At 38.6% G+C, this 24,281-nt stretch overlaps 1 protein-coding gene across 4 annotated transcripts; it reads left to right on the forward strand.

Annotated features, from left to right (window-relative positions):
* The first annotated feature begins 1,106 nt into the window (after positions 1–1,106).
* On the forward strand, positions 1,107–24,281 carry MACIR (macrophage immunometabolism regulator). 4 transcript variants are annotated; one of them, XM_063706700.1, is made up of 3 exons: positions 1,107–1,279; positions 11,830–11,919; positions 21,807–24,281. In XM_063706700.1, the coding sequence occupies exon 3, from the start codon at positions 21,830–21,832 to the stop codon at positions 22,448–22,450; it is 621 nt and encodes a 206-aa protein (XP_063562770.1). In that variant the 5' UTR covers positions 1,107–1,279; positions 11,830–11,919; positions 21,807–21,829; the 3' UTR covers positions 22,451–24,281. The 4 variants fall into 4 exon arrangements, with proteins under 4 accessions (XP_063562770.1, XP_030867471.1, XP_030867472.1 ...); XM_031011611.3 differs by lacking the exon at positions 1,107–1,279 and adding an exon at positions 4,650–4,876; XM_031011612.3 differs by lacking the exon at positions 1,107–1,279 and adding an exon at positions 5,010–5,166.

A 24,281-nucleotide genomic window follows, 5' to 3' on the forward strand; every position in this document is an offset into this window, starting at 1 on the left:
AAAAATAGAACCACTGTGTACATTAAACTATGTCCTCCAATGTTACAGAAACAATTGGCGCCACCTTTATGCCTTTTATTTCTCAATTTGTTTGGAATGGGGTAGGAAAGGGGGTGCTACTTGGGCCCTCTTGAAAACCATTTCTCTCACCTCTTAATTTATGAATGAAGGGGCTGAGGCCAACAGAAGTAAAGTTTAATTTGCCCAAATTCAAGTGGTAGTTTATGAGTACCTGTTCTGTGCCAGTCTAGATATTGTAAAGGATACACGTATAAACACAACTCAAGTTTTTTAAGAAGCTTATAATTTAGTGACCAACCGGAGACCCCACAGCAAGCTGGAACTGAGAAGTGATTTCTCTGTTGTTTATAATGCTGTTAAATTTTTGCTTCCTCTATTTTCTATCTTCTTTTTTTTATTGATATAATTGAGTTAAATAGGCTTTTCTATGCAAATTATGGAATTTAATTACATTTTCTTTCTATGAAAGAATATTTCTAAAAGCACAGATTTTAATTCTCTGACCTGCTTTCCTCCTCCGCACACAGGAGGGGCCCTTTGTAGATTATCAAATGGTATGCTGGTAAGCTGGCTTTCTGGGGGGTGGGGAGATTAGAGAGAAATGGGAAGCCCTGTTTATAGAATTTGCCAATTTCTATGGTGTAAATACTCCTACCATAGCTGATTTCAAGCTACTGATGATTTAACAACCAGTTTGCAAAGTTCCTGAAAATTTAGCAATCAGCACTTCTGAGCCAGATAGACGATACAAGCTGGCTTCAGCAGACCTTACCTACAGGTTCTTCTCCCACTCCTCGCAGTAAAAATAGGCTAAATATTTACTGAGCACCTGTTATATGTCAGTCTCTGGGCTTTCTTTGGGGGTTAGACATAGTCTGAGACCTCAGGGAATGTATAGTTTAGAGAGGGAGATAGTATATTTCAGCACTGTGTGGTATTAGGCTAGGGAAATGAGAAATATCAGTAGGAATCAGAAAACTCTTCTTAGAGGTGGTGACATCTACATGAAATCTGAGGAATGGCAAAGAATTAGTCAGACTGAGAGGGAGGGGTGGAGAAGAATGCTCCACAGGAAACAATTATGTACAGGCTTAAATAATGAATAAGCAGAATGCGAGTGTGGAGTTAGAAGTGGTCTAGCAAGAGCTGAAGGGCAGCCTGCATTTCCCTCCTGAGCGCCCACTCCACACATCTGGCCTTCTGCTTGACACCTCCATGAGGATGTGCCACAGAGTCACCAAATTCAACATGTTCCAAAGTAAGCTCCTTCCACCTTTCTCCTCCTCAGCTTGGTCCACAATACTAACCGTCTCTTACTTCTATGGCTGGATAATATTTTGAGATACTAATTTATGATTTTTTTCCAACTTGTATTTACCCCCTTGTTGCCTTCGGGAGAGATGTGGCAGGGTAGAGAGGAGTTGCCTGCAGATCATTTTTTCATTATGGCTCTTACTGAAAACTACCTGAGCCCTCAGAGACAGAATAGAGTTTGCTGGCAATGGCAGAGTGTCTGGGAAAAAAAAAAAAATGAAGAGGAAGGATTTTCCTTAAGAAGAGATTCCCTTGTATCTGGAAAGAAGAGGATAGAAGTCAGTATGTCCCAAGGCAGTGGGATTTGAGCCCTGAACTTGGACCACCATAATACCCTAAACATAAATGACCGAGGATGTGTGAGGCTTGGCAGGATGGTCCCAGATCTAGGAAATTCCTCTGGCCTCAGGTGTGGTGCCGGAGCCAAAGGAAGGGAACCAGTGTATAGGGCAGGGCCGTCCCGTCTGTAGGCGGGTTGTGCACTGTATCATGGAACCATAGGTGGCAGCTCCAGGAAGGAACAAAGGAAACCTCTGTGGATAGATGACTGCAATCCGAAGGACCTCCCCTCCACTCCCTGCCATCATCACCCATTCATGGTCTGGTCTAGCATATGCTCTTGGAACTTTGACCCTGCTCGAGGGAATGAGGGAAGAACTTTACAAAAGAGTAAGGCCTTTAAAGAGAAATAAAATCATGTGCAGATTCACGTTCTACGTTCTTCTCCTAGTCTCTTCAGTCTCTCAAAGGGCTGATCCCCGTAGGCTGTTTCCCTGGCTCTCATGGCAGGTGTATCAGACTTGGCCAATGCAAGGCACTGGAAGGAGATTGGAGGGCAGGAGAGGAGAACGCATAGTACATTTTCCCCTTCTCCCTCCCTAGATTGCTTCTTTGGCAGTGGTTGTTTCTCCTCTATGGCCGCAGCTCTCACCAGGCTGGCCATGCTGCCTGGGCCCTGGACTCCAATAACCCTGCCTCTTCTCTTATTTCTCCAGCTAGAGGTCGCAGTTGCTAGTTTCTGGATTACTGTGCCATCTCCTGATTAGCTTCTGACTTTTCCTATCACCTACGTTACCAATTTCTTGCATTCAATTACTTCTGTAGATATTCAAAATGGTTTCTGTTTTCCTGGTTAGACCCTGCTTGAAACAAATGAGTTTATAGAAAAGAAGGTAATGTGGTATTTCTTGCACACCTGTCTTTGTAGATTCTGTTTTACATCATTATGTTGCTATCAAATTCACCTATTCTGTTCTCTCAAGCTGGTTGTTTGCTAGCCGACATCGTTTACATCAACGTAGTATAATATTTCCCAGGCAGCTGACATTTTAAAGTCATTTTAAAGGGATTTTCTGGAAAGGATGCCTTGAGGCAAAGACATAACTTACACAAGGAGTGTGTGAGATGGAGCTTCTGAGTCCCCAGATTCAGAAGGCCTTTCAGGGCTCAGGGTCTATTCTACATTTGGGCCTAACCCTTTATATGAATGCCATTTTTCTTTATAGGTTGAAGAGATCTTCCTAAAACACTAAAAAGCTCTGGGAAGGGATTCTGCATTAACTTGCACCTCTTATATGCCCCTCAGCCACGGCACTTGCAACCCACATCCAATCCGAGTGAAGACAGTACCCAGTCAGTATCTCTAGGTGACGCATAAACATATCCTTGATGGAGCCACACATAAAGCTATTATCAACCATTACCGCCTGGTGAATTGGTTTATTAGGTGTTCTTTGTGACACTCAAGAACTGACTTAAGTTCTGATTGGGTGAAGAGTCAGGGTTAGGATGGGAGCATAGAACACCACCCAGGGAGGGAGGCAATTTGGAGACAATGCCCTCAAGAGAGCTAGCCTTGAGCCTAATAAACTAAGAGGGGAACTTTATTGCTTTTGGCCAAAGCACACTGCCAAACTCTCAGAGCAAAGGGCAAGTACAAGACATTCTTCTGAAAAAGTTGTAAGATTTCAGACAGGAAGAAATGAAATTAAGTCTCAATATAAAATATACAATGTTTTGGAGGTGGTTTTATGAGAATAATCATCAGGACAATACACTATTGTGTCAAACAGATTATAATCAGAAATAATTCTCAGTGTATTCTCCTAATGTACTGATGCAAAAAAAGTTTCTTCATTTATTTATTCATATTATGTTGTGCTAGCTTCTATATTTTTGAAATTACATACAAATCTATGTTGGGAAAAAAAGTAACTGATGTTTTGTAAAATTGTTTAGGGAACATTCCTTAAAACTTACTCTTCCCTCTACCTTCCTGTACTTATTTTAGGGCACATAAGCAGTAGCATAAAATGTCTTATAGCTGAGCGGCCTCAGGGAGTCGTTCTGTTGAACTAGAGGTGTTTACACATTTTTTGCCTTTATATTATCAGGAACATATGTAGATTCTGGAACAAGTGTGAATCAAGACTTGTTTAAACTTATATTAATCTACTCCAGATTTATGTCTTTTATGTTAAGATAAAGCATTTTGTCTTTTAAAAAATAAAACTCTCTTGATTGGACACTGGTACCGAAATTTATAACACTTATAAACAATTTTGGGGTTCACCGACTGCGTACACATTCAGCCTTAGCCACTTAGTAGGCATATGACCTAAACTTTCTGCATTTTAAAAATGTGGATCATAATTGGTTACTTCCTCACAGAATGGTTATTGAGAGATGTAAATTTGGATATGCATGCCAGTAAATATTCTTATTGCTGAGCTTAACCAGTTCGGCAGAAATGTACATGAATTGAGAGAAGCAAATCTTCATCAAAGAAAATAATTTCTTACAATAATAGACAAGATCAACATTTGTGCAAATTAAAAAATAGTTAATCCAATCAGAATCTGAATTTGAAGTCGCCCCCGCCCCACCCCGCCACCTTCACTGGATATTACGAGTTTTCGTAGACTGATCCTATAATTTTTAATTTCATGGCCTTCTAGTTTTCTGTACTTTTGCTCAGTGCTGAGCCCTTTAAGCAGAGACTCACAAGTCACAAATATCAGCACACCACTTAACTGACGAAGCCAGAGTGTTCCCAGGTCCGCAAGTCGGAGCTCTTTAGTTGGAGTGCTGGGTTTAGACTAGAGAGCGGGTGTTGCGACTCCTCCTCCCCACCACCAGTCAACAACCCCGCCCACCCCCGCCAACTTCTTCTGGCCTCTTAGCGCCTTTCTCCAGCCAGCCGGCCCGCCCTTCCTCCGGGTGTCTGAGAGCTGGGCGCAGGAGGCGGGCTCAGCGCTGACGGGCTGCGCCTCTGCAGCCAGAGGGAGGAGGCGGGAAGGCGGGCGGAGGAGGAGGCGGAGGAGGAGGCGGAGGAGGAGGCGGAGGCGGAGGCGGAGGAGGGGGCGGGGACTAAGCAGGGCGGTAGCTGGCGCCGAGCGCGGTGGGAGAGGAGAGGGTACCCGGCTGGCTCGGCTGGCGGCCTCTACCCGGATCTCGGCGCCGCAGTCCTGCGCCTCTCCCGCCCCTGTCCCCCGCTCCGCAGACTCGGGCGCGGCGGAGGCAGCGGAGCCCTGGGCCATCGGTAGGTTGCACGGGGACGACGGCTCCGTCTGTAACCTTTTGTGCTGCAGAAAAGGTGGTGGTTATGGGGGGCTTGGGGGAGTGGGTTTGCCCCAGGCTCCGATCCCCAGTGCCAGCCCCAATCGCGGCGCCGCCCCTTCCTCTCCGCCTCGTGTCTGGGCCGGGCGCACGATGCCCGCGGTGCTGGGGAAACCCGGCCGGACCAGCTTCTGCGATGGGCGGCGGGGCGGCCCCAGCGTCCCTTGGCCTTGGTGGACCGGTTCCCAGGCACCCGAAGGGGACTGGGGTCTGGTAAACTGGGTGGGGCCCGCGCGGGGTGCGGGGAGGTTGCGGTTCCCTGGCACAGGGGTGGGGCCGCAGACGCCGTGAGTGTGCAGCGCGTGTGAGTGTGCGGGGGCGTGCGCCCCCGTGTGCGCGCGTCGTGCGCTCGCTGGGGAGGTGCGGGGACTCGGCGACCCGGAGCGCCTCTCCCGCGGTGCCGCGGTGCGGAAGTCGGGGCGCGTTGGCGCGCACGCTCGCTGCCTCCCTTGGCCGCTGTTCCCGCACCGCGGGGCAGCGGGCCTGGAGGCCCCATTGAGAAGTAGCTTTCCCCGGCCGGCGGCACCTTTGGCTGCGTGCCCGGCCGCGCTCAGGGTGCGACTGCCCGGGTCAGATAGCACCTCAGGGCGAGCCCCGGCGGTCTGATCTCGCCGACCCTCCTCGTCTTGGTTGCAACCCGCGTGCGAGGCCGCCCGCGCCCTCCGAGGGTCTGCCGGTGCAGTGGGGGTGGACTGGCCGGCTGTGGCCGTGTGCGCGCGTGTGGATTGGGGCCCGGTCCGAGCCAGAAGCTTAAGCGGCAGATGTCGTCGGGCATTGCCGCCCTCGCCCCACCTGTCGCGGGTGGACTTTGGGGCAGGTGGGAAGCGGAGGAGAGGGGTTTCGAGGCGGGTGGCAGTCAGACCTCCAGCAACGCGGCCCCATTGTGAAGCTGCCAAACTCTCTCTAGTGGTGGAATCTGCAGGTCTCCGCCAGAAAGGAGATGGGAACGCGAAGGGAATGGTGGCCCCGTCCTTTTCCCCTTGCTAGTGTTCCACACGCTTAGGGACTCCCTGCCTCTCCTTCCACCTCAGTTTTCAACCCGGTGGGTTAGTGATTTGGGTGGAACCAAGATTTCCGTGTGTGTGTGTGTGTGTGTGTGTGGTGCACAGGTAAAGCTGGAGCTGGGAACTTTTTATTTGAGCAGGAAGAAGAATGGAGGCATTTTACAGTGTGCTTGCCGCTCCTAGCTGAAAGAACAATTCTTGCATATTTCTGATGTTACTAGACTCATTTTCCTTTTTTTTTTTTTCCGAAGAGCCAACCTACAATTTAGAGTTGTTAGTTGTTTTATTTTCTCAAATCCTGTAATGCTGGATTGACACTATAGAGGTAGAAATGACCCTTTTGCAAAGTTTATTTTCCCAGTCATTTCAAAATATAGTATTGGTTATTACGGCAGAAGCTTTTGGCCGCGATTTATGATTACACTATTAAGTTTAATGAATGTGTCACAGAATCCTCAGTGTTTTAATTATGTAACTGTGAATGCATTATAAACTGAAAAGTAAAATGAACAGGATGGAATATGAGTTAATGAATACAGAGACCTGTTAATTTGATAATAATTGATGTATAGAATATGCTTTTCCTAAAAGTTTAATTGCAAATGAAAGTGTTAGTAATTATTTCAGTGTATAAGATATATTTATTGATATTATATAACAGTCAATGAATTTTCTTATTTTCTTTGTATATTTCTGTGTATTTTAGAGAGCTATTATAAAATTAACTCAAAAGTACTTAATATGGTTAGAGTAATAAAGCTTTATGTACAGGGTTTAAAATTTCTTTGCTGATTTGTAGCTGGGGGTGAAGTGGGGGATCAGCTCCTTTCCTCCAGAGAGAACTTTGATTTTGTCACCAGCCTATCAAAATGAGTACCTGGTTTTAAGCCTTCCCAAAGGTTAGCCAATTCCACAGTGTACACCTGTCCCATTTTGATGATACTTCCTAAGAGACAAATTTCTTGTAAAGGCTGCATGTTGACTTTTAGTTCCACTTACTGTCGGTCATATTTGCAGTGAAACTGAGTATTTTTCTAAAAGTAGAAGGATGACACCACGTGATAAGAAGATATTAGTAACCTAGGTTTAATTTTTACTAGCAGAAATGGAAAGATAATGAGTGCTACACTTTAAGGGGGTGGATTGCTATTAAAAGAACTGATACTAGAAAGAGAAACACATTTTTGTCTTACTGAACGAATTATGGGTTATCTTACAAAGTTGGCAAGGTTAATGGTTTGTTTGTAAGGTCAAGGATGGTTTCAGAAAAGTCACACCCTAGTTAACTCTTCTTAAAGAGTATTGATGACTTAGTTTTTGCAAGTTGCAAATGGTAAAGTAAGAATATTTGAAAGAAGCCTCTAAGATGAGCATCTAGGTGCAGCTAAACATTTTGTTTTCATTGTTGTGTTGTACTTTGACAGTTAAGCCATTTTATTTCTGCTTAGTGTTCAGTTAATATTCCTCCAGAGATGTTTTGGTTCATCTTTTACTTGTTTTTAGTGGTCTTTGAGATTAGTGGTTACAAAATATTTTCACTATTTTGAAAGAATTTTTAAAAATTGATGTTTTTTTTCCAAGTGCTTTTCCATTATTGGTCTCTTCTTAAATAGCCACTCTGAAAATACTACCTGTTTCTCTTTCTTTTTCTTTCTTTCTTTCTTTCTTTCTTTCTTTCTTTTCTTTCTTAAAAATGTTTTGGTGGGCTTCAGGTTAGGGCCATGAAAAAAATGAAAATAAATGTTATGATAGCTAGAATTAGAACTTACAGCTTCTACTGTACCAATTTCTTTGCCTAAAATTTGTCCTTTCATAATATAAACTTTAATGATGAATGTGATTTTTATTTACCAATATTTGAAAGGGCTATGTGCTGGTCCTCATATTTATAGTCTTATGATTTGTGATCGATGTTGTTAAATTTTTTCTTACTGCTGTTTTGTTAGTGATCTGTGCTGAAGCTTGAGATTTACGACTTTTTTGTGTGTTTACGGATTTTGTGTGGACATAAACATTTCCAAATGGAGCTTTGTATATTTTTGGGAAAGCCACTCCCTTTTTTGGGTTCCTAGTGCCATTCAGGTTTACTGTTATTAGAAGGATTTATTTCCATGTCTGCCCTCCCCTCTGACCCAGTCTCAGGCCATCTCTTTATATGTGCACCAGTGCCTGCATAGTGTGGGGATATATAATAAGACTTAAGAAACATTGTTGAATGACTGAATAAGTGAATACCTAAGTGGGTACACCTGAAGAAGAACTCAGACCTGTATGGGAATTCACTGTTCAAGCAGAAGGGTGTTTCCCTTTTTAAAAAAGTCATTGCCTTTCCATGTTGCTTTTGAGTAGGATAACAATTAAAACAGCCAAACTGAGACACTTTTGAGAGTTAAAGGGGGTTGCTTTCAATAATTATGCCAGGGTATTGACTATGAATTGAGATATATAGTCACTCTTCTTTTGAAAGACATTCTTATTTACCTGTGATAATAACTATCACCTGAGAAATTCGATACATTTGGTGGTTAATGTTTGCAAACTTTTCTATTTGTAGAAGCTCCACTTGCAGTGAAATGTTGGGTGTCTTTTGCTTAGTCACCCATGACTTGCTTATCCAGAAGTCTGTGGGCAGCTCTTGGCCACTGCTTGGTTTTTCCTATTTTTATTTCTTATGGGATAATGTCCCACTGCATTCTGTTTCAGCTTCTTATAACTGGAAGCATTTATTATATCTTGTAGCCTTTGCTCTATTTACTTCAGTCTTTGTTTTTATGCAGCATTTAGTCTATCTTCTAAGAATTTCACATGGATTCCTTTTCCTCTTGCTGACTGTTTTGGAGAGGAAATCTGTTGATATCTTTCCAAGCCTTCAGTGTTCAGAACATTGGCCAAAATCAGTTGCAAGCGTTAGAGAATTATAGATTTTTAAAATATTCTACAAATGTGTGTTATTTGAAAGGTACGTGTTTTGGGAATTTTTATATTACAATCTTGTAATTGTTATACGTGGGAGATGGGGGTAGAACCCTTACTGTAATTTTGTAGTAGATTTCTTTATGGGTTATGTCTTAAAGAAAAGGTATAATTTTATACTAGTTAGTTTCTGGTCTTGTTCTTTTTATTTATTTTTCCCTCTTTTTTACCATATACCTCCTCCTCCTCCTCCTCCTCCTCCTGCTCTTCCTCCTCCTCCTCCTGCTCTTCCTCCTCCTCCTCCTGCTCTTCCTCCTCCTCCCACAAAGCAGGAAGCAGAGTCAAAATTAGAAAAAGTGAGAATGTAATGGAGCTCCTGCACCTTGGTTTTTCTTGTGTTGCTCCCTTGGACATTGTGTTTATATTCTATTTTTGGCTTGGCACTGGCATAATAGGAATAATCAGTTACTACTCTTTGTTTACTATGAAATTACCGACCATTTCCTAGATTTACACATCAGCTCCAGTGCAAGAGTTGGGTAATGTCTTTAAGGCTCCTCTGCTTTCAAATCCAGACTAAAGTTTTAGTTGATTTCTTTCTTTTGATGTTGAAAAAGAAGCTCTTTGAAAGTGTAAATATTTTTCTAATGCATTTAAAAGCTTGAAAAGAATATGTCACCAAATACATGAGGCAAATTATGTGAAAGTTTGAATGAGATTTAAGACTGTCAAAACTATTCTTTAGGATTAAGACATTCAGATATTTCTAATGTTCCTCCTGCTTGTTTTTCAATTGACATTTATAAAAGTATAAATGAAATCTATCCCACTTTGTGATAGATGTAGTCTTGAGAAATAAAGCGGAAATACATAACTGTATTTGATATCCAACCATATAACCAGACAGTATTGGTTGATATCTTTTTTCTGTTGCATAATTTATGATTTTAGAAAATAGAAGCTCATAGGAGAAAGAGTCCATGATTCAGAAGGATTTTGTATAAGACTTTCCACGATGTGCCACCAAATCTTAATATTTTTCAAGTTGGAAATAACCATGCAGCTAAGTAGTTCCCCCAGCCATTTCACAAATGAGGCAATAAAGCTTTTAGATAAAGTGCCTACCCATACACTTAAAATAGAATTTCACTTATAGAAATTACTTGATATACATTTTGCGGGATCATGATTATTGTGTAAAAGGCTATACATGTCGTCTTATCATTGAACAGGGGCCAGAGTGTAAAGTAAATGATCTTTGGAGTCAGACCAATTGGGGTTCCAATTCCTGCTCTGACTCTCATGTAGTATCACTTAAAAGAGTACTTTAAAATAGGGCTACTACTAAAGAGTACTTTAAAAATGGGATAATATTTTCTTCATGGAGTAGTTAAGATTAAATGATATAAATTGTATATCACTTTTGACATAAGGAAGATGCTGAAGAAATGTTCGTTTTTAGAACTCCTCTTTCCCATTAAAAATCCATTAAATAAGAAATGCAGATGAATGTTATTAGTATTGGGGAAATTCTTTGGGATAATTATATTAAATAAACATTTTGTCTGTAGGTAACAATTTTTGTTACAATTTACTGTGTGTTAAAACCAGAGGCTTCATTGGTGGGGTAGAATCAAGGCTTACTTTTCAAGATTTTTTGGTTGCCCAATTTGAGAATAGTTGGTGGCAAAAGACATGAAAGGGAGTGTTTCTGTTATCTACATCTGAAGAAGTTGCAAAGGGTGATAAACATGCTAGTTTCTTGGAATGACAGTTCTTGGTGCATTGGCTCCTTCCAGTTTCTCAAGCTAAAGAAGCACATATTAAACTCAGTAATTATCTATTTCCTTTGGATAAAACTCTCCGGTACTGGTAAGGAAAGTAATAAAGTTACAACCTCCTTGCCTTTTTTCTTGCAGTTTGTCTTTTGTTTGATAAGGTATTGTACTGTTGACACTTCTTGGGCTCTGTGCACCTACATAGATAAAATGAATCTACTCGCTTCATTTGACACCCCTCCAACTGCTTCTGTTGTTTAACCCAACAGAAAACCAACAACCAAAGAAACTTTTACAGGTGGAAAAGGACTTTGGAGGGTTTTCCTCGTCTCAGCAAATTAACCCTATTAACTAGGGAGGTAGGAGATAAAGATAGATTCTCTTACACATTAACTTCCCAGGTAAGAGAGGGAAGGCACAGAGGAGATGCTAGAAACCTTAAGTAAGGTGGTAACTATAAAAAAGTGCTTTTTCAGTCACTCTCTTTTTTTGTTGTGTTATCCAAGAGACTTCTAGTCATTTGCCTCGCATCAGTCTTATGAAAGATTTACATTGTTGCTGCTTTATGGCTACAATGAGTCGATACCAAAAATTAATTGCATAATAATAGCATCACACGTTGTAAAGAGCTTTGCAGCATGTAAAGCATTCACCTACCTCATTTCCTTTGATCCATCTAACAACTGTATTAGGGAGCAAGGGGGGTTATTATGGTCCACATTTTAGAGATTGATATTTATGCAGGGTCAAGAGGCAGAGTTCTTAGCAAGGCCAGAGCTAGAACTATGGCCTGTGCTTTTGATCCTAGCCTAAGCATTATTTTTTTTCCATGGAGTACTGTGAATCAGTTGAACACATGAATAGGACTAGGATGGTGAAACCAATACTTTTTACCTTACTTTTTCTTGTCTCTTTATTTAGCCCAGTTAGCTACTCCTAGTCTCTAGGTAGAATTTAAGTAACAGAGTACGGAGAAATACACATGATAAAATGTTTGAGGATGCATTTAGGTGAACAAACTCAACATCAATTGAATTAATTAATTATTGGGTCCTATATAACCTATACTTGATGTTACTACCTCCTGCTAGTTTCATTCTCTTTTGCAGTTAGAATTGATATCATGTTATAAGTTGTGTTCGTTGTTAAATTAAAGGTTTATTTTTGTATTTCATATTTAGTACCTGGAGTAGAACAGAAAAATTATTATGTCTGTGTTCCCTTGGGACTCATTGGAAATTGTACAGTGACATCTTCTGGGATTTAGTCTGGTAAGTTATATTTTGCTTTTTCTGTTTGTTAATGGTTGTATGAACACAATACCATAATGTGTTTTTTTAAAGACTACATAAATAAACAAGTGAATGTGAAATGTCAGTTAATCAAGTGAATGTGAAATGTTGGTGTATTATTGCAAATATGTATACTATAATTACAAAGTTTTAATGGTGAGAAATGAAATTATTGTTGCAATATGCAAACATTATTTTATTTGAAATGTTTGACTAAGTTTTCCTTCCTTTAAATTTCTTTAACATAAAGATCTTATGAAATAATATTTCAAAGTATAGTAGTTAGAGGTAATTGTTCCAATTTGGGGCAAATTTTAGTAAAAACATTAATCTCCAAACATTGCTGAAATAATTTGCAAAAAATTCTGGTTATATATTATCATACATAAAGAATGAGCTAACAGGTGTCTGAAAGGAGCATTATTTTCACTTAGTCATATAGCAGTTCACTGAAAATGTGACATTCTTTTTATCACACCCTGAATTTAAACTGTTAAAAATATGCAATGCTGTTTTCTTCCTTTAGTTGTCTTTTTTCAGTGTGTCATCTGTATATCTTTGCTGACATAGTTGTCCATGTGTCTCGAAGTCTTTGAAGGGAAAAAAGAAATTCATAATGATCTATGGTAGCTCTTTAGCATTCTCAAGACTATATTAGTGTGACTTCATGCTTTGGTGTGTCATTCTACTTGGCCATTATCTTTGTGCATCCTTACCTTGAATTATGTAAAGAGGTCATAATCCTTAGAGAAAGCAGAGTTTCATAATAAGTGATTTCTAAATTTCTAGTCAGCAGCAGAATGATTCAAAGGAATGGTAGAGAAAAACAAATACTTTAATCTCATTAAGTAGATAAAACCTATTACATTTATGAAAATGCATTTTCAAACATTGGAAAATTGGAAACATTACTAAAATTTTCAGTTTCGAGGAAAAGAGTAAGAAATTTGAAAACCATAGTACAAAGTACTTGGAGAGGATATTGAATAAAAAACAATGTGGCCTGGTCACTGACTCAGCTAATAGAAATAAAGCACAAAACTAGAGCAATGGGTAGAAACTACAGGAATGTATGTGTATCTATGTCTATCCATCTATCTCTGTATATACCTATATTTATACAGTTGTCCCTTGGCATCCTTGGGGGATTGGTTCCAGGACTTCCCCCAGGTACCAAAATCTGATGATATGTAAGTCCCTGATACAAAAATGGTATAGTATTTGCCTATAACCTATGCACATCCTCTTGTATACTTAAAATAATCTGTAGATTACTTATAATACCTATTACAATGCAAATGTTACATAAATAGTGGCTGTACTGCATTATTTAGGGAATAATGACAAGAAAACAGTCTATACATATTCAGTGTAGATGTAATTTTTTGCTTTTTCAAATATTTTCTCTCTGTGGTTGGTTGAATCCATGGATGCAGAACCCGTGGAGACAGGGTTGACTGTATATATGCATGTACATGCAAATATATGTGTAAATAAATCGACATTCTAGCAGAGCTGCACAAGGTGAAATGAGTCATCTTGGGAGGTAGTGAGTTACCTGTCACTGCAGGTGTTCAAACATACACTGGGCAACTATTAAGATTCCTTTTGATTCCAAAATTATATGGTACAAAAAAATTTAAAATTTGGAGGACCATCTGAAACGTGGAAATATGTGACAAAGAGTTCATTTATTTTTAATGTCAGGTTTATTATAACTTAGTAAAATCCATCCTTTTAAAGTGTATGGTTTGATGCATTTTGACAAATGTATCCAGTTATGTAATGACCACTACAGTCAACAAATAGAACATTTTCATCACCCCCCAAAATTCCCTTTTTCCCCTTTGTAGTTATCCCCTCTCCCCACCCTAGGCCTTGGCAATTAATGTTTGATTCTGGCCAATAGTTTTGCCTTTTCCAGAATGCCACGTAAGTAGAAACATGTAGTATATAGGTGTAATATCTGCTTCTTTCACTTAGTGTTTCCCCAGATTGTTCCACTTCATTGCTGAGTGGTATCCATTTTAGGGATGGACTGCAGTTTGTTTATCTCTTTCCCTGTTGATGGATATTTGGATTGTTTCCAGTTTCGGTGTTTGTGAATGAAGCTGTCATAAATATTCACATTCAGGTGTTTGTATGGACGTGTATTTTCATTTTTCTTGGGTTAGATATCTATGAGTATGGTGGCTGTGTTGTTTAATGAACATTTATTCAATTTTATAAGTAAATGCCAAACTGTTCTCTAAAGTAGCTGCACCTGACAAAGGCTTCTAAGTAGCTAAAATAACTACGCCAAAGTGTGTGCAGATGAAGGAGCCCGATTCTCATTCAGCACAGATTTATTTTTATTTTATATGCAGTTTTAACACGTTTGGTTAGCAGATATTTCCAGCCCACAGAGGATTAGGAACAGTAAATTAGAAGGCCTAGGGGTAGGTTGTCAGCAATTATAAGCAGCCAAAAATTATGTTCACCAACATGACTATACAGTAATTACTGATTAAAAACAAAGCAGGGACTTAAAAGAGTGAAACTCTTCTATCTGATAAGTTCTATCTGACAAGTTCCCAAACCTATACGCATATTAGAATCACCTGGGAATCTTTTACAAACTGCAAAACCCAGGCTACACCCCAGATCAGTTAAATCACAAATCTGGGATGGAAAACAGACATCAGCAGTTTTTGAAACTCCTTGCATGATTCTGGTGTAGACAAGTTTGGGAACCACATGCTAGAAGCACAACATGGACTTGGAGCCAGGGGGCCTGGGTTGTAATTATGGGCATTAACTACCTATGTGGCTCTGGGCAGGACCCTGTCTTGGTGGTTTCAGTGTCTTCTATATATTTCAAGGTAGATGTTCCAGGTAGGTTATGTCCAAGATGATTCTGGCATTAAAACTATATCACTCTAGCCAGGGGCGGTGGCTCGCACCTGTAATTCTAGCTACTTGGGACATTAAGGAGGGAGGATTGCTTGAGACCAGCCTGGACAACATAGTGAGACCTCATCTCTAAAAGTATAAAAGAAATAATTAACCAGATGTGGTGATGCACACCTATGTCCCAGCTACTTGGGAGGCTGATGTGGGAGGATCGCTTGAGCCCAGGAGTTTGAGGCTGCAGTGAGCTATCATTGCCCTACTGCACTCCAGCATGGGTGACAGAGCAAGACCCTGTGTCTAAACAAACACACAAACAAAAAACACAAAAATAGGTGGCTCTAGATATCATGATATCACTAGACTGGTATTAGCCATGCTTAGGAGACCCTGTTTCCCCAAAAATGGCTCTATAAGAAATGGTTTGATTCAAGTACTTCTTGAAAAGGATTTTCTTAACATGATGACATTTTTATTCTGCATATTTAAAATGGTTATGTTGATGTCTGTTTTCTCTTATATGGTATTGCTGTATGTTGCTTAAAAAAAACAGTGAAAGCATATGGAGCAGTGTTTTGATTACTGGGAGTGAATTTTTTTTTATAATCTTATTTTTAAAAATTCTCAGAATGCAATTTCAAAAAGAATTCTTCGCATAGCAGTTCTGAAATTTATTAGCTATTTTCAGAGCTGGTCTAAGGAGCTAAGGCATCTAGATCATATTTTCAAAATGTTGCTCTTTGTGCCAAATAGGAAGCTTGGCCTCTTGAAGAGTGTTCAAAGCTGTGCAGATTTTATACAGGTCTACTCTCTTGACTGTTCTTCTTGGTGCACGGGGTTCCACTCACGTGTGTTATGGTTTGGACCTGTTTGCTTTAGTCTCAGCCGGAATACTGGTATTGGGGTATTTAATGCTGTACGTAATGCTTTTGAAATGTACACTGTATATATTTTTGTAATATATATAAATGCATGAAATGTTATCTTCCCTTTTTTGAAGGAAAGTTTACATTTAGTTTGTAAATTTCTTTAAAGAGGTGTCTAAGTGTTTTAAGTGAGAATAATATCAGGAGATTTGAGGTCAAAGAATGGCAGTCATGTCCCTTTCATTTGTCTTTTTCTTCTTGGAAAAATCAAACACATCAAACAAAAGGAAGTACATCATCTCCTTTCTTCTTTTGATAATTCCTATTTCTAAGCAATAAGAGGAGAAACAGGCACTCTTCTGGTGAGTGTATAGATGATACTCTTTAAAAGTGTTTACATTAATTTTTAGTTATATAAAAGAATATCCATATAAAAACCAGAAACATTATTAATAAGGTTTTGTGGTGCTTGCTATAAAAATCTAAAAAGTACATGTTCTTTGACTCAGCATTTTTACTTCTGGAATTTCCTGCAGAAATATTCATGTGTGTCTATGTGTACTCTTGCATGTTTTCATTGTAGAAAGAAGTAATCACTCACTCTTACATTTGTAAATACGCGGAAAAAGGAAGGATATACCAAAATATTAATAGGGGTTTCCTCAAGATATGTCCGGCATTGGTAGGGGATGAAGAATGATTTTGCCATTTATAGTACATCAATATGAATTATTTGGACTGGAGAGCTTTCAGTTTGCATGCATTGCTTTTATCAGTTTCAAAACAATAACAAGGAAAAACAATCACTTGAGCAGGTTATTGAGGTAAGAAAAAGATAGAAAGTATCTTCTGGAAGGGAAAGGTGGTTATAAAAAATGTTCATGGACTCTAAGACCTCTTTGAGATATCTCTGTGTATGGTTAAAGAAATTAGCAAGTAGGATGGTGCCCCAGGCTTAGAGCCTAGTGAAATAATTTTTGTTTCTAGGAGTGTGTCACTGACTCAGACACCCTATAGCATAGGAGCTGACTGTGGGCAATATCTGGATGTATCTTGGTGTTAAGTCACATTCTCAGCTTTTTGGAACCTTTGCTTTTCTTTCTCTCCATGAGAATTACATTGTACCCTACCTTTACCATATCCCTCCTATCATGAAAAATATGTTTGATAAACTAATTCAGTCTGTAATAGAGAAAAATAAAGGTGTTTTAAGAGAAGACAGCAAAAAAGAGCAATATTAAACTTGGCAGAATGAGTAACAATAGAATTTTATGCCTTTGACATCTCAGCTAAAGGTTTGGGGAGTTGGAATATTTTTTAACAGGCATGCTGCTGATGTATAAATGAACTCTATATATAGGAAAGCTAATGAAGCAATTAATTTTTTGAGTTTCTTAAATGAAATACAGGTATTAGGATACGGTGTTTCTCAAAAAGAATTCTTTCTATACCATTTGTCAGATTTACCACCTGTTTCCAAAGCTGGTCTAAGGAGCCAAGGGCATTTAGGTTATATTTTCAAAGTATTGGTATTTATGCCCCAAATTTAGGTTTGGCCTCTCAGAGAGTATTCAGACCTATGCAGATTCTATAAGGGTTACAGGCTTTTGGACGTGCTTATCCTGGTGCACCAGGTTCTCCTATACATGTGTTGTGATTTGGACCTATTTGCTTTAGTTTTAGCCAAAATTTACAATTTCATTCTGTACCCAGTGCTTTAAAAATGTACTGTGTACATTTTTTTAAGAATTATGGTTACCTTTGTCTGATATCATCTAGTTGGATCCACATAAATTTCAGCAATATAGAAGCATCTATAAACGTTGCCAAATCTTTCATGTTTTATAAATACGTTGGTGCTATTGTTACTGGTTGGATTGTGAGGGAATTAGATATTGAAGACCTTAGATGTCATTTGAAAAATTGTATTGTTCCTGGTACTTTTTAAGAAGCTCAATTTCAAAAGCATTGTTCAATTATAAGTTGACTTTTCTATTCTTGTTTCATTTTCTGTTTTAGCTTCTTCTCTCCACATTTTGCTGCTTCTGTAATTATAAAATTAATACTTTTTCTATTTTCTATTTACAGTCTATTTTTGCTTTAAATTATATATGAAAGGCATTAATGGAAGCAAGAAAGGTATCTTTGATCTCTGGGTTTTAGTGCTCTGGAATGAAGCAGTTGGCATTAGACCTGATTTCTTGACTCACAGGTTATTCTTATTGATGTAGTGGGAAGTGTGGCACCTGTTGCATGGTACCTGTAGTGGTAATTTGTGAGAGTGCTTTGTAATTGTTTATCTTGGCAGCAAGCTTTTTGGATACAAGGTTTATTTGACAATATGAAACAAAATGCTGAGTCATGCATAGGCTTATTAAAAATAACAAGTCTGTAAGCAGTTTTTTTCATGGTGAAACCTGAAGAATATACTGCTAAACACAGGCCATCTCTAGTTATAGTCACCATAGCTGAGTTTCCTGATGAATGTCTTTCAGTAAGAAATTTTGCTGTGGAAAATGTTGGACATCTGTATATCAAGATAGGTTGACTTTGAGACTGTTCAGTTTTTACTGTCTTTAGTGTCTTTTTTTTTTTTTTCCCAGAGTTCTGGAGTTAGGAGGTACCCAGACTTCTTCCTCTGCAGATGGGACAGTGTCTAAAGAGCTTCTGCCCATTGTAAAAATAACCTGAGCAAGTTGATTCTGTAACTGTTCTCAGGATCTTGCTTCAATATTTAAATCTAGTCAAGAAATTCTCAGGAATGTAGTAGCATAAGAAGTTTTGTTTTCTGTCACACAGAAGAATGGGAGGTATGCTGCTTATTCAGCATTCAGCCCAACTACAAATGAAATATTTGACATTGAGGGCTGTCTTTTCTGAAATCCAGCCTCTACCTAGCTTTCTTGGTGCAGCATAGTAGATGTGTGTAGAAGGGCAATATATAAGTAAAACGAATCCTTTAGAAAAACAGAAGCCGTTTGTGAGAGTCTTGTTTCCAGCGTTCATGTTCCTACGTGAATATCGAGACCTGAAGTTGTTCTTGTACATGTGGCAGTATATTGCAGAGACCAATGAACCACCCAATGAGCTGTTAGTTTTGAGAATACACTATTTGTAGTTTGGAGCAAAAATACTGATGTTTGATAGCCAAAAAGTGCAAACAGTTTTCCAGCTCTGAGAATTGCTCATCAGAAGTTCAGCAGATAGCAGCTATATATATTTAAAGTCAGCCTTTTCATGTTCCTGCGCCTTGAGACTCTCCCTCAGGAATCTCCCTAGAATACTGACCTGTTTTGCCTTGGCTTTAGTTGCTCCATTGAGTATTTGTGTTTGAGGATATTAGAAATGCTTATTCCTTCAACTTTCTGGTTAGATTCTGTTTTCCACAGTGAATGTTTTGTCTACCTCAGTAAAATATGGTAGATTTCATACACCAGACTGCCTGGTTGAAATTTCCAGAGCTCTTAAACCACATCTGTATCTTCTACTTAACAACGTAGGTTAAATCATTGTCTACCAGGTTGATGTGTGAAGATCCTGTTTGGATAGTTCTCTTCCCAAGCCAATTGATTTTTTTTTTTTGTGGTGTTATTGGCTGTTGGAAACTTAACTGATGAGTTACTCGTCTAACAATAGTGTCTATTTCTTATCAAATCAGATTTTGACCTTTACACAAGTCTTCACATTTCTAATTTTGCAGGTACTTCCAGGTATTTTCTAGCTAATATATTATTTCTGCCTATTTCTCTAAACCATTGTCTCCTTCTAGGCTTTATCTTCAACCCCTAAGGATTCTCAGAATTTCTGACAGTTTAGCTTGATGCAGCAGGATTGGCTTAGTATGGGGAAAAACTTTTGATGATTCTGTTGCCCTCAGAAGCCTGTGCCCCCTCCTCTTTACGTAACTTTGTGCATTATTAACTTACTTAGCAAATTTTTTCCCTCGTAGACAAAAAAGATGAATTTTAGCCTCGCCTCTGTATGAATTATTACCCAATTTGGAATGTGTGGGGTCTGAAGTCATAGATTTAAAGAAATTTGTAATATACTAAATGAGAATGCAGTAAGCTGCGTGGTGGGACTCCATGAGTTGTCATGGAGTGCCAGATTTGAAAGAGACCTAGACCAGAGTCTCAGAGTAGACAGACTGCTTGAGTGTCACTGCCTTGGTGACTCTCCTTGAGTGTGGTGCCCAGTCTTGGTGTGAGTGTGTGCCCTTTCCTTAGTGGCCCTGGTTATTTTTTTTGCCTCACTGACCCTCCTCTCCTTTTCAGGATGAAATATCAGAGAAACAGCTACTACCTGTAGCTGCCAGTCAGGTTACGTAGGTTGGAGGCCTTGGCTATGTCCTCTTGCATTCTTTCTGGGTTACAAAATTAGTGAGAAAGGAAGGATAAATTTGTCATTCGACTCCGAGTAAATATTTGTTTGTTTAGCATAAAAATTTGTTGAGGCTTCATATGGCACTCTAAAGTTTATTAGCTAAGAAGTCTTATATGCATATTAGAGTAGCTGGTAGTCACCTGATATTCCAGTACTATCAACAGAGAAATAAATTCCTCAAATATAATTTATTTTATATAAATAATATAAATAAAAATATTTACATTAAAAATATAATAAAGCTGATTACTTTAAATCTAAAAGGGTTCAGGGACTAGAGTATTTTGGTGAAATAAAAATGGGAAATAGTCTAAGGTTGAGAATAAATAGTGAGTAATACTATATAGATCCTTTGGCATTTGCTTTATCTCAAATATTGTAATAAATGTTTGTTTTCAGTGGGGATCATAGGAAGGACAGCGTGGTATCTGGTAACTTCACAATCTTCTAATGAAGGAAATTAGAACATGCATGTGGTGGAATAAAGTGCTGTTTTTTTTTTTTAAAGCTTTCTAATTGCTTGGATTTTAAATGAATACCCAAACTTTAAGAAATACTTCAATAGGAAGTGGTTATTTGTCTAGTGAGAAGATTCGTAAGACTTATTTAATTTTTAAGTAAATTTTTCATCTTAAAATCAGTTGATGTCATTTTGATTAGCAATCTGAGATACTTAAAACTGTGTTATCTACTTCCAATTAAAAAGCAAGTACAAATAGTTTCTCAGAAATGAAACTGTCACTATTTCCCTTAGTATTTTAGCTTCCCAAATTTGATCTATCTGTAGCTTTCAGGAACCTAGCCGCCATTTCTTCTATTTCTTGTCAATGGAGCTTTCCAAATTATGTAATGTAATAATCGTAAGGAACAATATTACTATTCATTGTGAATTATTCTGCCATTTATGAAACTATTTAAAAGTACAACGTCTTGGGTATTGAAAAACAGAATGTCAAGCCTGTGGTATATTTTATGATTAAGTAGTCAATTAAAATGACATCTGATGTTTTATACATTTTTAGTATTAAAAATTATGTGATATATTGGATTTAGGATTACTTTTAAACTACAAAATGATATTCTTTAATTCATTGGGGATATGGAAGGAAGAACATTTACAAGGTTTGGGGGAACCTTCCCGTAAGACTCCTCATACTCTACGAATAGTTTTTAGGTCTAAATTGGATTCCTTGCAGAAATTCGTCAGCTCAATCAACTTTATTATATGTTCCTTAAAGACAAATTGAAAAGAATTGCAGGTGTCAAGAGCTAAGCACTTACTTTAAATTAAATAATGGAAAAATTTAACTTTCAAGCCAGAAATATTTTGTGTGTTCGTATGAAACTATGTATGATGGCTTTCATTTGCTTAATGCTGAGATCTGTATTTGACTTGCTTAATATTGCATTAAGGAATAAACTTTATGTGATTGAATAGAGTGCAGAATTTAGAGAAGTATTGTTGTTGTTGTTTTCTGTTTGCTTCTCCATCTGAACTTTTTGGTAGTACATCAGACTTTAACTTGCCTTTCAGTTCTTAAAGGCAGAGCGGTATTGTCATTTCATGCCCGCTCTGAAACGTTTAGTAGACATAGTTACATGTCAGTGGTACATTGACTGTCTTTCAGGCAAGTGTTACTTCATGCTCCCTGAGCCTTCTAAAAGGACCTGGCCTGGCCCAAGTCTCTGTGCATTATGTTCTTCTAATCTAAGTCTGTTTACTTTTAGGATTGTGCAGACTGGTGCTTAAAATGGAAGTCGATATTAATGGAGAGTCTAGAAGTACCCTGACCACCCTGCCCTTCCCTGGGGCTGAGGCCAACTCCCCGGGAAAGGCGGAGGCAGAGAAGCCCCGCTGCTCCAGCACACCCTGCTCCCCGATGCGGAGGACTGTGTCAGGCTACCAGATCCTACACATGGACTCTAACTATTTGGTTGGCTTCACGACTGGCGAGGAACTCCTGAAGTTAGCTCAGAAGTGCACAGGAGGTGAAGAGAGCAAGGCAGAAGCCATGCCATCCTTACGCTCCAAACAGCTAGATGCAGGACTTGCCCGTTCCTCTCGTTTGTATAAAACCAGAAGTAGGTACTACCAGCCATACGAGATTCCAGCTGTTAATGGCAGGAGGCGAAGGCGGATGCCAAGCTCAGGAGACAAGTGCACTAAATCTTTACCTTATGAACCTTATAAGGCCCTCCATGGGCCTCTGCCTCTTTGTCTTCTTAAAGGTAAGAGGGCTCACTCCAAATCTCTGGACTACCTCAATCTAGATAAAATGATCAAGGAGCCAGCTGACACAGAAGTGCTACAGTACCAGCTTCAACACCTAACCCTCCGAGGGGACCGTGTGTTTGCTAGGAATAATACATGAATGACTTGGAGAGAGCTTAAACCAATTTAGGTCAGCCTATGCTTGGCTAGAAAAAACCCACTGCTGTACTCTGTACATGACTCTTCACACTATAGATGGTTATATCAGCTAAGTGTTCCTGGAACATAAAAATTGTTTGGGTCAAATTTGAATACAGGAATGAAATCACAGGTACTTGGGGGGGATATCATTCTAGAGCACGCAACTGCAAAGAAAACAGAATGTTGACTGTTAGTTTGTATAGCTTTTTAGCTAGGAGAAAAAGGCTTTGGTACAGTAATTTCATCTTTATGATTCTGACACTCAAATTGGGAATGTTACCTGCTTGGTTGTTGCTGACTTGATATGATTCATTAGAAATTTATATCTTAAGTACTCAAGTACTTCTTGAATCTCTGTATTTTACTATAAAATGTATGTAATGATTTGTTTTATGAAATTTAGAACTTGAACATTGCTGAATTGGACCACTTTTTATTTTTAAATATTGAGTTTAAATATTTTATAACTGGTTTTGCACTGAAAAAATTAACATTTCAGATTGACAAGAGAGTAATCTTTCTTCACTTGCCTCAATAATGTTATTGAGCAATGAATTTTTTATTTCCGCATGGAAAGTTATTGATCTCTATGGCTGTAAAATATTTCTTTATAGCGTTATTAAAGTGTGTCTTAATAAAATTAAATTTGGGATACAAAGTATTTATTTTACAATGGGTGGGCTGGGGAAGCTTTTCCAGAAAGTTTCCAATATGACGTTTCCATAAGTTGAAAAAACTCTCCTTAGTGCTTGTTTTCTAACTTAAAATTCACCTGGAACTTTAAATGGGAAAGGATTCTTTTAATTGTGGATTATAGGCATAATACTGTTTGCATCTGAATTTTCTGTAAGTGAATAATAGTTTAATAGAGGAACTCATGATTTGTACTATTGAATGATTAAACTAAGTATGAAGTGATACCATTCAGCATGGCATCAGGTCATTGCAGTTTTAGTTCTGTGTAACACAAGCACTCACTGAAATTCCAGTTTCTAGGATTAGTGTAGGAGCCTAACGTGCTTCTACTGTTTTAATGGGTTAATCCTGGATTACTTAACAATTTATGTCAATGGCACTGGTTTAATTTGTTGCTAAAGAAATAATGCCCTGGGTTTAGTAACAAATACAGCTCAACTATTCTTGAATATATTTTGAAAAAAAAATGTATGTAACTTACCTTTTGTAAACGTTCTATTTCTTTTTTCCCCCATTTTTGACTCTTAAAGGTGCAATTTATTACTGAATTGGGATTTCTGGCAGCACAGAACTGCTTTTTATTTTGGGGTCTGTGAGTTTCTTAGGTATTAGCAATCTTGCTTATAAAATAAGAACACCTTTTAATTAACGAGTGGGTCATTCCTGGTGCAATTGTGATTTTTCTTTAGCCAGAATGAATGGCAAACTCTATTTAGAGCAAAGTAAGTATTAGAAAACCCTAGGAACTCTTAATCAATGTTTATTACACTTTCATTAAGGCAAACTACGTTGAAAGAGCCTTGGGGAAGTTGGCCCATATCTTACTGAGTTGATCAGATTTCTCGTTGGGCTGGAAATGTTTCGCTGTTGTATATTTTAAAGTAAATTGCACCTTTGTAACATATTGTATTGACGAATGATCACTAAGATTAGCTATATCTATACAGTCATTAGTTTGACAAGAAATAGAATCCTGTCAGATGCCAAAGAGTGGGATTTTTACGTTTAATGATTAAACACCATTATTTATTGACAGTTTACCCTGTGGAACTGTATTATTTCTAACTATGAAATAAAGGGGTAATGTAAACACA

Source organism: Gorilla gorilla, chromosome 4 (genome assembly GCF_029281585.2).
Source record: "Gorilla gorilla gorilla isolate KB3781 chromosome 4, NHGRI_mGorGor1-v2.1_pri, whole genome shotgun sequence".
Classification (NCBI taxonomy): domain Eukaryota; kingdom Metazoa; phylum Chordata; class Mammalia; order Primates; family Hominidae; genus Gorilla; species Gorilla gorilla.

Excerpts from the sequence above, each read along its gene's own strand:
- MACIR (XM_063706700.1), top strand. The coding sequence starts at position 21,830 with ATGGAAGTCGATATTAATGGAGAGTCTAGAAGTACCCTGACCACCCTG.